This window comes from Molothrus ater, chromosome 1 (assembly GCF_012460135.2).
Source record: "Molothrus ater isolate BHLD 08-10-18 breed brown headed cowbird chromosome 1, BPBGC_Mater_1.1, whole genome shotgun sequence".
Taxonomy (NCBI): Eukaryota; Metazoa; Chordata; class Aves; order Passeriformes; family Icteridae; genus Molothrus; species Molothrus ater.
Genome location: NC_050478.2, coordinates 102,848,430 through 102,862,273, shown reverse-complemented (window position 1 = coordinate 102,862,273; position 13,844 = coordinate 102,848,430). Strand labels below are relative to the sequence as shown.

The 13,844-nt window shown below is 36.6% G+C and overlaps 1 protein-coding gene across 1 annotated transcript in view; it reads right to left on the bottom strand.

Moving 5' to 3' along the window:
* LAMA1 (laminin subunit alpha 1) overlaps positions 1-13,844 on the bottom strand; it is a 97,966-nt gene that overhangs the window by 25,906 nt on the left and 58,216 nt on the right. Inside the window, exons 27-38 of the mRNA XM_054515054.1 lie at positions 13,107-13,292; positions 12,872-12,999; positions 11,715-11,835; positions 11,417-11,554; positions 9,594-9,715; positions 8,592-8,678; positions 8,154-8,347; positions 7,049-7,191; positions 4,089-4,187; positions 2,992-3,103; positions 2,661-2,823; positions 137-347 (exon numbers count right to left, since the gene is read on the bottom strand). Of these exons, the coding sequence (XP_054371029.1) occupies positions 137-347; positions 2,661-2,823; positions 2,992-3,103; positions 4,089-4,187; positions 7,049-7,191; positions 8,154-8,347; positions 8,592-8,678; positions 9,594-9,715; positions 11,417-11,554; positions 11,715-11,835; positions 12,872-12,999; positions 13,107-13,292 (1,704 nt within the window). The remainder of the gene's footprint in view (positions 1-136; positions 348-2,660; positions 2,824-2,991; positions 3,104-4,088; positions 4,188-7,048; positions 7,192-8,153; positions 8,348-8,591; positions 8,679-9,593; positions 9,716-11,416; positions 11,555-11,714; positions 11,836-12,871; positions 13,000-13,106; positions 13,293-13,844) is intronic.

Genomic DNA, 13,844 nt, shown 5'->3' with positions numbered 1-13,844 from the left:
TGGTTTCCTTTAAATTTTTAAGGTATCATATATATTAAAACATTTAAATATGCTTAAAAATGTAAAATATCAGCTTTTTAAACACAATCACATATTTGGTATTTCTTATGCAGCAACACTGACTGTCCAATCTTACATTTAACTCTGCCAGGTTGCTGGAGATGAGAGGAAACAAGCGATGGGTCTCATTGATGTTAGCGAGCGCCTCGTTCACCAGGTCCTGGGCATCCTGCAGTCTGCTATTCTGCTTTGATAAGAATTGGCTGGCGTTCATTATCAGTTCAGCAACTTCCTGCTGGGGTTTGAGATACTCTTTCTGAACCTGGGTCAACAACTTTTCTGCAGCTCTGAAAAAGGAGAGAATCAGAGCTTAAAGAATCAGCAAAGGAGGAACTTAGGCATGGATTTCTTAAGGAGAAAATGGTGTCATGTGAAATTAATTTATATGCATCTTCCTGCTAAAGTCTTCCATTTTTTTCTAGAATAGCATACATGGTGGTTTAGTTATTCATCTTACCACACAAAATTATGACTGCCTGGGGAGAGGACAGTAATACAGTTCATAAACTTTGCTTCTAAGGACTAGAGGGAAAAGGGGTGAGTATGAATCACTTTTGTTTGGACTTGATTTGGGACATACCCACCCACATCAAAATCTCAGTGAAACTTTCCTCTGGGAGTACTCTATAACCTAATTGTAGTGATTTATATTTTGAATGTAGGACCAAAACATCATTTACAGGGATTGACACTGGAAAGAAACAAGTAACCAGAACTGAAAGACATATATGCAAGAGTCCAGAAAAGTTTAAATATCAAATAGAAATAAAGAGACTCATTAAAATGAACACTGATATGAACAATCTCTGCAGTTATATTTTTAGTCAGCAACAGAGATTATCAGGCAAATATTAAATTCTCCAAAATCTGTCAGCTGTTAAGTGCTTCAGCCATTCTATTTGGGAATATTTGCATCTTCATTTGAACACTTTCCAGAACTGAAGGAACAGAAATTATAATTATCCTGGAAGTCTATTCCTTCGTTTCTCTTCATTTCAGCACATATGCTGAACATGGCAACTCCTGAAATGGTATTTTTACATAAATGTTTGTCCTTGTTAATCTGAGTGCATATAACATAGATCTTTAGCCAAAGTGAAAGAAACCTACTTTATTTCACAGTTATACACAGCAAAATGTATTCCATCTTTCTTACTGAATAGCAGATGTGCATTTGCATGTATTTCCTAAAACAAAAAATTCAGAATCCCTTCAATCAGAAGCCACAGCCTTAAAAATTACAAGATCTAAAGTATTACAAGTCAATAATGGCTTCTGTTTCAGCATAGAGTAAAAACGTTATATTCCAAATTGTCTGGGGCCTTTGCCTTTCATGGCAAATGTGTGGAGACCTCAGTTACAGATGCTGTCTAAAGTACATTATCACAAACTCAGTCCACTGTGACTCATGTGGCAACATCTACTCTCTAAAAAACAGACTAGCAAGCTGCTTATTTAAATAATTTTTGAATTTACAGCTGCATTTCTTAAGAAATTCTGCAGAGCAAACAACCTTATAGAACTTATTAGCTCTCTGCTTCGATCTGTCAAGGGCCCTTATCAGAGAGCTTTCAGAAATTTCAACAGAGACTATAATTGAAAAAGTTAATTTTCAAACACCTTCTATAACAGCTCAAAAGCTGTTGATGTTGAAAGTCAGAACATGCTGTTACTATGGAACAACACATTTGGAGACATATTTGTAGCTCCTAATAAGAATAAATGGTACATTTCTGGTCCATTTTCATGTCTGTATAGTTTCTATACAGTTCTATATTCAGCAGAAGAGTCTGCTGAACAAAATGAGACATGCTACCAACACAAATACTCTATCCTGCTTAATCCAAAGCACTTTATAAAAAAAAAAGTCAAATTTTCAGAAATATTCTACTCTGGTCTAAATCCTGGTCCCTGAAGCCAATGTTAACATTCCTAATGTTTTGGTGTGATATAGCATTAGTTAGTATTTCTGAAAGTGGAACAAAAGATTTGCTGACTTTTGTAACAGTAATTTTTTTATCTTGCCAAGTCTGGCAATAAGCACTAATAGTGACTATAAAAGCCATTTCAAAATAGCCTTCAACAGGGGACAAATCAAGACAACAGAATACAATCCTAAGTAATGGCTCAGAATGCTCAAAAAAATGCTTTTATTTGCAGATGTTTGTGTTACATATTCCAGTGACAATCAATTGTCATGTCCTTATGCAGGCCTGACGTGTCCTGTGCTTGCAATTGACTGAGAGAGTTTTCAGCCAAAACCAACACAGAGATGTGTATTAGGGTCAGATCTGAAAGAATCTGAAATCAGTGAGTCTTTTGACTTATTGCAAGGGAATTTTGTATCACATCCAAGTTAACAGCCCTTACTACTGATTTTACAGACTTCTAAAAGACTTTATTATTGATTTGTATCACATGGGATGACCAAGTATCACCAAATCATGTAACTTCAAAGCAAAGTTCACATAGCTCCACCTGGGCTAACTATCATACTGCCACTTATTATAGCAAAATGTTTCTCCAGGTATCTCCTCAGAAAAGCAGTGTTGCATGGCAGAGACATATGTGAAATAAAGTTTTTGGTGCAACAGGCTTACTTTTGGACTGTGGTAGCATTATGGTGCTGCTGAGCAAAATCCTTCTTGCGCAATGCATCCAAAAGGGCAGAAATATCATCGTGCAGGCTCTGAGATGTAGCATTTGACAGTGGCAGATCCAGGCCCAGTGTTTCATTTAGTGACAAAGCAACTTCAGCAAGTACTGAGGAGGAGAATAAAAAATTTAGTCATACCATTTAAAAAAAGGAACATATTTGAATCCCCAGTGCAAACTGTAGCATTTTCCATGTAGATAGGACTTTAAGAGTTGCACGGGACATACCCTTACTAAATTTTATAAAGAAATGGAAATATCTTAAAAACAAGATACCTTTGATGGTTGTATGCACTGTGTCAATAAAGCCAGTCAGTTCTTGACTTTTATTCCTGGTTTTCTGAGTCATTGTGTCAAGTTGCTGAGCTTTTTTCAAAAATCTAGTAGTCTAGAATAAAATCAGAGATGATATTTCACAGTTCTCCTAAAACTCCATTGTACCAAAGATTAATTCCTGACTCTTGACTATGGTTTTACGCTTATTTTCTTAATACTGAGAATATTTTAGTTTAAGGAAACAATGCTTTTTGGTAAGGTAAACCTAACTGCTTTACGAATCTCTGGTGCTTCCATCCTTGCAGATGCCTTAATTGTGTTTAAAGTTCCAGAGTCTCAGATCAGAGTTATCAATTATTTCCATAATCAGTAAGCTGATAATTAGCAAAGCTATTTCTTTACTAAGTAAATATTATATAATTTTTTAGCTACAACTAATGTTTGTTAAGAAAATCACAGTTCTGGATACATCAATATTAATGCAATACAATAATAGCATTCAGTGGAAGCACCTGGTTAGATTGTCTATATATGGCCAGAAAATTATAAGAACATTTGGTAAGCAAATGAGATCTAATGGCTGAAGTACTATGGTCTATTTCCTACCTATAATTATTCTTCTGTTAAGACTGGATAAAGAATACAGATGTTATCTATCTTTCCTGTGAGACTTTAGCAGATTTATTTCTCCTGAGACCATTTTAAACATAATACTATGGGTATCAAGGACTTTTTGGTGAACATTCAGCTATGACAGAACTTTTAATTAGCTCCACATATGAAAACCAATGAGAAGAAAATAATTTGCTCTCTCCAGTTTTAGGAAATTAAATGAACACAGTACTAAAAAACTTTTAACTTTAACAGAAACTATGTAAATCTCCTGGACAATATCATAAACCACTATCATTTGCAGAAGATTTCTACAAAGCAATTAACTCCCCTTTTCAGGAAGACTACAGTACAGACTGAATTCTTTCAATGAGCTCTACAGATTTTGGATGATTTCTGAACAAGTCTCTAGCATTGCACTATTATGCTATGAAATCTCAAATGATTTCTCCAGATAGGCTAAGAATAAAGAAGCCAGCACCTACCTCTTCATGCAGGTAATCAATTCCACCTGATAAATTCAAAAGATTTTCTTTTGCTGTATCTAACGAGTAAGTTGGGTCTTCTCTAGGAATTATAGACCTCTATAAGAAATGAGAAGTGATAGCACATTGTAATTTGAAGACTTTGTCGTGGGTCCAGAAAAGTTGGGAAGAAAATAATTATGCACACTATTTAGATTATTTATATGTTTGAAAGGACTGATTTTCAAAGCACACCAGATGACAAAGCAATTACATACATACAGTTCATGCAACACAGTGTACCATTTCTTTAAATAAGCAAGAATCCAGCCAGGTTGTATTTTTAATTGAGTAAAAAGGAAGGAAGCAGCAGTTCTGCATTCCTGATTCTCAATTTCTCCACAGTCTGAGCTGCCCAAATAAACTATTTTGAGGAGTTCCAAGGCTCTTCAAATTAAATATTTCATCCAGTCCTACAGCTGCTATCATTTCAGCAGCCAGGTCCTATCAGAACAGCTGCACTAGGGTGTATCTGTGAAGATGACCCTGGAGATCAGCAGTCCTGTGGGTCCCTTTGTCAATGAGAAAGAATAATAGGCTGTATTTGCCTTCAAGGTCACCTCAAACCTGCTCCATACAGCAATAAATAGGTTCATTGTACCCAAATCTATTATATTTGATACAGTCAAGGCCTGCAACAGAATACCACTTCTCTGAAGATGCAAAGACAGGGCATCTCTTACAGGGAGAGCAAGTCTAGCAAAGGTTATTTTTAGATTTTAGATGGTTTAGAGCCAATCATTGTAAATACAATAATAAGTTACATATATATATATATATATATATATATATATATATATATATACACACACACATATAAGTAAAATCCAAATTTTTTAAAAAGTAATACACAAGAGTATCCAGCCTTGTGTCAAATGGAAATTTCAAAGTCTTGTCCTCAGCATGAAAAACAAGTGAAAGAGAAAGCTAAAGCTCTTGAGCCTTACAGCCCAGCAGATTTCTTTAAAAGCCTAGTTCAAAAAAGCAGGACAGGACAGCAACAAAGTTAGGTGTATCAGGAGGAGTAAAGCAGGAGGCCTTAACTAGAAAAACAGAACTACTGAAGTCTTCCAATGGACAATCTGAATCTGATTGATAATGTTGTCATTACCAAAGGACCCACAGAAAGGTACAAAACAGAGGAAGTAAAGTTCCTGAGCTGCCAGCATGAGGCAGAGGCAACACAGTGAGGGGACAGCCCTTCAGGGAAGATCTGTAATTCACAGAAATAACCTTGGGGATTTTCTGGCCTCCTGCCACAGTTTCTTTGGTACAAGGTAAAAGGCAACATAATCTTTAAATGTCCAGAAAAAGGGGAATACCTTCTTCCAAACAGAGAAAAATGTCAAGACTATCAACTTACCCACACAATTCAGTTGTTTAAAAAACACCATGGCCCAAATAAATGAAATTACATGAGTCACAAGAAGTTTTATATCACTTTAAGCACCCCACTTCTAATACAGTGACATCTGGCTTTGATTTAATTTTAATATTGAAAAAATGTATATACTAAAACTTAAAAAGTAAGAAGTAAGTAGAAGCTTACTTAACTACTTAAGGTGAACTTACTACAAACTTACTACAGTTAGGAAAGCTAAACTTACTTAAGAAGTAAATAGAAACTTAAACTGCCCTTATTTTTACCTAAGATTTGACTTTTCTTTGCAATATAGTGCTCAATAAAAACTACATATGAATAATGTTTCCAAGTAAAAGATGATGGTGCAGGAGCAAACAAACACAAACTAATTATAGAAAGCAAGTGAATCCTTGAAGTATTACAATAGTTCAGTACGTTTATGCTTAGGATATATGGGAAGGGAGGCATAACCGAAGCTTTCAAACTAAAAGGTTAACAACTAAAATTAAAGGATAAGAGTACCTCTGCTGAAGCATAAACATGTAATTTAATCAAGTTTGCCATCAATTATTGTAACTATTAACATTTAGAAGTACACTGATTGGAACTCATTCTGCCTTATATCTTAAACAGAAGAAATTATAATTCAATATTTTAATTTGCTGAATTTGACAGTGCAAAAAGGCTCACAGTATTTTGATTTTCTTGTGATACGGTGAAATACAAAGAAGATAGCTTTGTTTCCAACTCAGAGCTTTTCTGCTTGACTATTACTGAGAAGACACCAAGAAGTGTGCTTATTTTTAGTAGTCATGAAAAAGGGAGGTTCCTGTTTATCTCTGTTTTTCTGCAGAGGCCACATGAACCTATTCCTCAGCAACAATAAATGACCTTCTGCAGTCACAAAAAGTGGTATTTCATGCTTTGTTTAAAGTGGGGAGGAGCTGAAGGGAAGTTAGCCCCAAGCAGTCTGAAAGTGTCCAACACTGAAACTTTAGTGTCCTGAGATGAAGGATTGAGTAAAGCACTTGGACTGCCACACAGCCAAAAAGAAAGCAAACTGCTGCACTCCAAGCACCCTTGCAAAGGAAAAGCAGTGCATCAATCCAGGGAAGGACCCAGGGAACTCTAGGGAAACACCCCTAAATCTATGCCTTGGCAGCTCTTTAGCAAAGGGACCAAAAAGGGAGAAGACCTGGCCTGCTGTTTCTATTTCACCACTGAAAGTTAATCCCCTTGCTAGCCAGACTTAAGAAGGCATATAATCTACACAAAGCACATACATACAGCACATTCAGAAATTCGATTGGTGATTGAAAAATATATCAATCCATTTATTTAAATGCCAGTGCAACAGATGAAAAGAAACTTATACCTTATTTGGCTGCCTATATATTTCCACAGCAAACATAATGGTCTTAATCTGGCCTTAATCACTTACACATAGTCAAGCTATGAACTTCAGGAGGCCTTCTGTCAAATTACTAGCACCTGTAGGTGGCTGCAAGTTTTGCTTTAAAAGTGACTGAATATTTCTGCTGTTGATGTGTTCATTTACCTTCAGATGTTGTGTTGCATTCTCCAACTCTGACAATATCCCATAGGGCACACGGTCAATGCCAGTGAGGTTCACTGAAAGCATGGCCTCATCGAGATTGTCCAAACTGTTTAATAAAACTCCTGTGCAGTTGTCATCACAAGCTAAGTAAAAAATTTAAGGAAGCAGTATTATTATTAAAATGAAGGCAAAAAATACTGCACTTTTGATTTAGACAGTATGTGCCTTCATCTTCTGAGTTAGAAGCGATAAAGTATAATAACTCTGAATGTACAGATTTGTAGTCTTGCCTTTCCCTTCTTGCCCAAGAGTGAACTTATTCCAAACACACTCTCCTTAGGTTAGCACACATTAGAGCCCTACTGGTCCTGCTAACTATTGAGCTGCTTGCTGCATTATAAGCTTATTGAGCCTATTTAGCTTTTTTGCAATAAATCCATGTTGAAGCCACTCAGTCAAACAAGTATGGCAGACAGGAAATTCAAGCCTACAGTCCTGTAATTCCATTTATTTCTCAGATTTTTTTCTTATTTATACAAAATAAAACCAGAGTTCTAAATCCCGATTCATTACAGAAGCAGATTAAGCAGATTGCTGTACTAGATGTGCCTTTCTGCTACTTACACTCCCATAAAGAATTATAAGAGTAATTATTGGGGGAATATGACTTATTATTGGTGGAGAATGCCTATAAACCTGGCACAATTCCAAAAGCATTATTACAGGAACCTCACATCCAAAGGGTCAATGACATAGGAATTCAGGATTTTTCAATAAATATTATATGGTCAGCAAAATTCTTGAAATTATCTTTCCTTAAACTTGTTTAAGGCAGTTTAAGGATTAACTGCTTGGCTGATGTTATGATCTCTACTGTAGTTTCCTCTGCGTTCACAGAATGGCTGAGGTTGGACGAGACCTCCAGAGAACACCTTCTCCAGACCTCTCTGTTTTACAGAAATAATAAGTTGTTAGGGTTTCCTTCCTTCACAGAAAGAACAGGGCCTGACATCATAAACCCATCCAAGGAATAACCATTGCACATAAATACCACTGGAGCAGACCACAGCCCCTTGGGAAAGCAAACAATTTAAAAAGCACCTACAGACACACTCGTCCTCCAGCAGAAGGTGCCTGGGCTCACACTCCTGGCAGAGCTGTCCCGTCACCCCCGGCTTGCAGAGGCACTGCCCGGTGGCACTGTCGCAATTCCCATGAACGGAACCGCCCGGATTGCACTGGCACACACGGCAGCTGCCACCAGGGAGCTGGGGGGCACCGTAGTAGCCAGGGGAGCACCTACAGGGAGGAATGGCACACTGAACATCATGGAGTATTCATCATGACATCAGATGCTACATGTACTGACAGCTTGGGGTTGTTATTAATAGTTCAACAGAAACTAGCAAATCACTCCAAGTCCTTGAGCGCTCATTTATACACTTATTTATGAACACTGAATAATCTGAGTGCACATATGGCTCATATTAACCAAACTGTTCTGGGGAGTTGGGAATCAATTGGAACATCATATGTAACTCACCTTTCACAGTACTGTCCTTCATATCCTGGGAGACAGGCATCACAGTGGTAATCATGAGCACCTTTCAGGACACAAGTGGGACTAAAACTAGGGGAAGGATAAACAAATACCTGCTATCATGTAATACCATACAAAGACAGATAACACCTTCAGCCACGGGTTAAATACTGTAAGCAACAGCACCTTCTGTTTAATCTGATTGCATTTCTCTTGAATTTGTACTTTAAATTAGTTAAGTTTGGTTGCCCAATGCAGCTCCATTACTGCAGAACATGCTAGAGCCCATTATGGCCTTCCTTTGAAAAGGTAAGACAATGTAAAATGGATGCTGCATGACATGGCTAATGCATGTATTTAACTGAGGCTGGCATGAAGACGCCAGAATTGCTAGACTCTCATTCTGACTCAATTATACAAAAGCAAATAACAAATATGCTTCTTAAGCTTCTGAAAAAAACCAGCCTGTTCAGCATTTTGTCTTTCAAAATACAATGTTAACTGTTCCTCTACCAAACAAGCAGATGTATAAATTTCAGACAAAAGAGTGTTTGTTCTTCCCCATGGACTGATCTCATGAAAAGTTCCTGCATTGAGTGGGGATGGCTTGAATCTTTGTAAATACAAAAGTAGTGTTCTCTGAATGAAGAAGGAGACTCACATTTGATACTAAACAATGTCACAGGAACTTAGTCAACTATCAATAAAACAGTCTATGTGTCTGTTATAGTCTTAGAGAAAAAAATTACTCATCTAACACCTAATCTTTTTATTTTAAAATTTCATACAGTTCAGTTCAGTTTCATACTAATACAGCTCAGAATGCAAGCTCCATTTACTAAATAAGAATAGGCAGCATTCAAATGTATAAAAATTAAGAACATCTAACAGTAACCAACCCCTACTGCCATAGTGTAGGAGGAGCAGAAGGAGTAGGAGGTTGGACAAACAACACAAGAAATGGGAATGGTAAAATGTGCACTGGATTTAGTAAGTCCTGGTTACCTGACAGGGTTGGCTCTGGGACAGGCACAAGGAGAGCAGTCACTGGCAGATCCAGTTACTTTCCCGTAGTAGCCTGGGGCACAAGCACTGCAGTAATCACCAACTGTGTTATCTCTGCAGTTCTGAGACAAAAAATTCAGATGGTTTAAAACAACAAGAAACAGGAATAACTTTATCTACTTTATCAATACATGTGTACAGATTCCGACAATGATCTCTGCATGTCACTACTCCCTGGTCAAAATTCTCTGAGTGAAAAAACTTTTTATGCAAGCAGAATGCCAGCATATTTTCTCTTATGTGAATGCCCCTTCAGGCAGGCTGACCTAATTTCTTTTTTAAATTTCCATAAACTCTATGTATTTTTGCTACTATTAATCAATTCAGGTCAGGACATCACAGTACAAAACAAGAAATCCTAAAAAAACCCCAAAACAAAAAATCCAAACAAAAGAAACAAACAAACAAAAAGGACAAATTAAACAGAATACCTAGCTTTTCTGTTTCAGTATTTCAGCAAATGATGAGGACTATCCCCAGTTAGGATTAGCAGACACTGCATTTTATTTGTCAAGAGCACTTATCAAAAACCAGTGCTGTTAATATTAAAACACTAAATTGGTATTATAAACAATTTAACTGACTAGTCTCCCAAGTGAACAAAAATATTTTTCTGCTTCCCCCCCACTTTTTTTTCTTTTAACCTTTCTTTTTTCTTATTCTGTATTTCATATGCCTGTTGGTGAGTATTTTAGGTTGGTTGGTGAGGTAAACAGTAGCAATGCAACCTCCTATTTTAAGGGAGCAGCAGTCAGGTGAAAAACAACTCTCTTGCCTACACCACTCAGCTGGAAATGTCTGAGCAGTAATCCCAAAACACAGATGACTTGCTAACCCTCAACAAGAAACTAAGAGGAAGAATGATGAATATTCACCTCTGTGAAAGACCTATGCATCTTAGCCTTGCAAAAGTGAGAACCTTAGTTCTTACTCATGAGATACATACTTTTGTAAAAACCCGAAAGCAAAAGAATGGCTTAGAAAAGCCTGAAGGACTAAGGAAACTCACTTAAAAACTAACTTCAAGAACGAATTCAGCAGAAGTTGACTTTGAACTAACCCAGTCACCGCTGGAAAAATAAAGCTGCTGGGGGAAAATAATTGGAAAAAAAATACTAAGCAATGCCAGGGAATGGATTTAATATGTCTTATTTGGTTAGCTGAGAATTTGCTGTCCATAGCATGTCAGACCATAAGAGAGAGGAAATGTGTTAGTCATATGTGACCCCTCTTTGCAACCTTTGGGATAAAATGAGAAAAGTGAGCAAATCAACTTAGCTGAGGCATATTCCTACAATACTGTAGTCTCTGTGCTTAAAAAAAAAAAAAGCCTCATTTAAAGCTGCCCAGACGATTCTCTTCCTGAGAAAGAATTTATCTTTGATTTAAGTCTGTGGTGCAGTATGGCTTACTGCATCCTTTTTTTTTTTTTTGTGTGCCTAAGCAGACCTTGTCCAGAAGCCCAAAAAGTCTCACAGAAAAAATAGACAAATTCAACCAATATAGAAATAATATTAAAATTTAAATTAAAACTAAAATAATGATTTTGAGTATGTTAATGCCCCAAAATCTTGCTAATTTTACTGAATGGACCATAAGGGAAACTATTCAGATTTGCCATTTTTCAGAGTTGTAGGGGGGGAAAAAAAAATCACATTTTATCCAAGTAGTACAGCTGTATACTTCTCCTAAAAACTCCTTGGACAGGTCACTGCTATTTCACTCAAGTGAAGTCAATAGAAGAATGTGTAAGATGTACATACCAAGCACTTCCCAGTGTCAGGATCACAGGTTTCACTGTGGTTGTTGCACTGACATGGCACACAAGGTGCTATCAGAGTGTGAGGCTCTCTTACATTGAGTTCTGTATGCCTTCCCCTGTAGTATCCTGGAGCACAGCTCTAGTTGTTTGGGGAGTAAAATAAAATTTTAAAGAAATTATCACAGCTATCTAAGGCAACAACAATTTTTAAAAGCAATAAAGGTGGGTTTTTTTGGTGGTTTTTTTTTTTTTTTTTTTCACACTATTAGACATACAAAAAAGATTCAAGGGTTCAGTACCTGGCAGGACAATCCAGTGTAACCAGAAGGACACCTACATTGCTCTACAAGATGAGCTGGAGGTCTGCCTAGATGCATTTCTTCAAACCTGACTGCAATTTCCATTGAGATATTTGCAATTCTACAAGATAAATGCATAAGAGAGTATGAACATCTTAGGAGGCATGAAAACAAGATCCAAAAACATTTTCAGGCTTCAAGGTCAGGGCTACAATACATAATCTTCCATAATGTCCCATGCAAACATCTCAAAACCTGAAGATTTTTTTACTTATTTATGGAATTAAAGAATCTACAACCAAACACATCAGAAATTGTTAAAAGTAATAAAAGCTGATCCTCCCCTCTCAGTCTGGAAAACTTCCCAAACCCACCATGCAAGCGTATGTAATTCTTCATTATCAGAAATATTAGACAACTACATTTGTCTTTCGCCACAATTTTGGACAGAGCTAACAAAAAGCTCTGTCCAAAACTGAGGGCATGTGAATCAAAAATAACACAAAATCTGGAGGTAGAATCAGACTTCTTCAGAGCTGTGAAGACATAGAGACATTGGGTTTTCATTGGATGCACCTTTGCTTGTCTTGTTTGTTTCCAGATTGACAGATGAAATGATGGTATCTTATCCCCTCCCTCACATTAGTAACAGTTCTGGACAAAATGGTAATAAAATACTACTATTCTGAGGTAGGACTATTTTATTGCCATTGCTCAGAGTGTTTCAAGCTACAGGAGACATCTAGATTGATGTAAACCCAAGAACTCAGAGGACCATATGCTTCAACTGAAAAAAGAAACAGAAAATTCAACATCCATAAAAATAAGATGGAAAAGGAATATTTTAGAAAATATAACTTATTTAACTATATCATCAGTCCTGCAGAACAGTGCGTCAGCCTGTTCTCCTTTGTGTGTTTTGCTATCACAGTAAACAGCAGAGCCATTTAGTGCTTCACAAAATATAATTCAAAAGGGATTTTGCTGCAATTAAAAGTCATAATTTTTATTTGTCAGAGGAAGAGCAGAAGTCATAAATAGGAAATTGTAAATTTCTCTGAGGTAAGTCTTTACTGTACAGCTCAGTTGGGGCTATTTGTAAATTAAATTACAGTAAATGCAATACAATAAATAAATGCAGTCAGAGGTTGCTTTACCTGCTTTGCTGTAATCCTTGGCCATAAGCTGCCTTGATAAGGATGTATTCAACATTGCTGAGCACAGACATGAAGTCAGAACGTAAGACAGGCTCATCAGACACAGAGTTAAAATACTTCCAAGAATCCTAGGGAAAGATAACACATTTATTATTATTATTTATTTATTATTAAAACCAGGAACATTCATGTTTACTTCAAGGTAATGCTGTGTTCCTGCTGTGTTTTGGCTCACCTCCTTCATTTCTACTTCCGTGTCAGTTCTTATTCCATTTTCTGGAGAAGGGATGTCGACATAGATGACCAGCTTGCTGGTGTGACCTCCTTTCATTAGAATCTGTGGCTCAAAATTTGAGGTTCCAAAGCCATCCAAAGCATAAAAGGCAACAGTATATCTCAGCTTCCCTCCATAGGCCATGAGCTGTTTGGATTAAAAATTATTACTGTTATTTATTCTAAGGTCTGAGCTACAAGTTGAAAATATCTTAAAATCATCTGTAGACTGGAAAACTGCCAGTCCATTGAAGAATTGGCAATAAAACATGAAAATTGACTTAAACTCAGTGGCTTTTCCACCAAGGTTAAATACATATTTCTAAAAAGCAGTCTTAGTTTCTTTACCTAGAACCTCTCAAGGTGTGCGCTCAATTTACATTCAAATCGTAAGCAACAGAGATTGCATGATCTATATACTCATTCTAGCATCAAGGTTGAATTTTTTTTATGTTTCTAAAATGACACCAAATATATCATTGTTTCCCCCCCACAGAATCTGTGAAGTAATTAAATATGGGTGTTACCAATTTACAGGGTCAAGCAAAATCTTGGTAGGAAAGGGTTATGTAAATATATTGTTTGTGCTTGCTATATGTGAGTTCTATCACTGAATAATTACAATATTATGACCTACAAGAATAGAACTAACATAGAAATATGTTATGAAGATAAAGTTACTATTCCAAAGTAAAGGAGT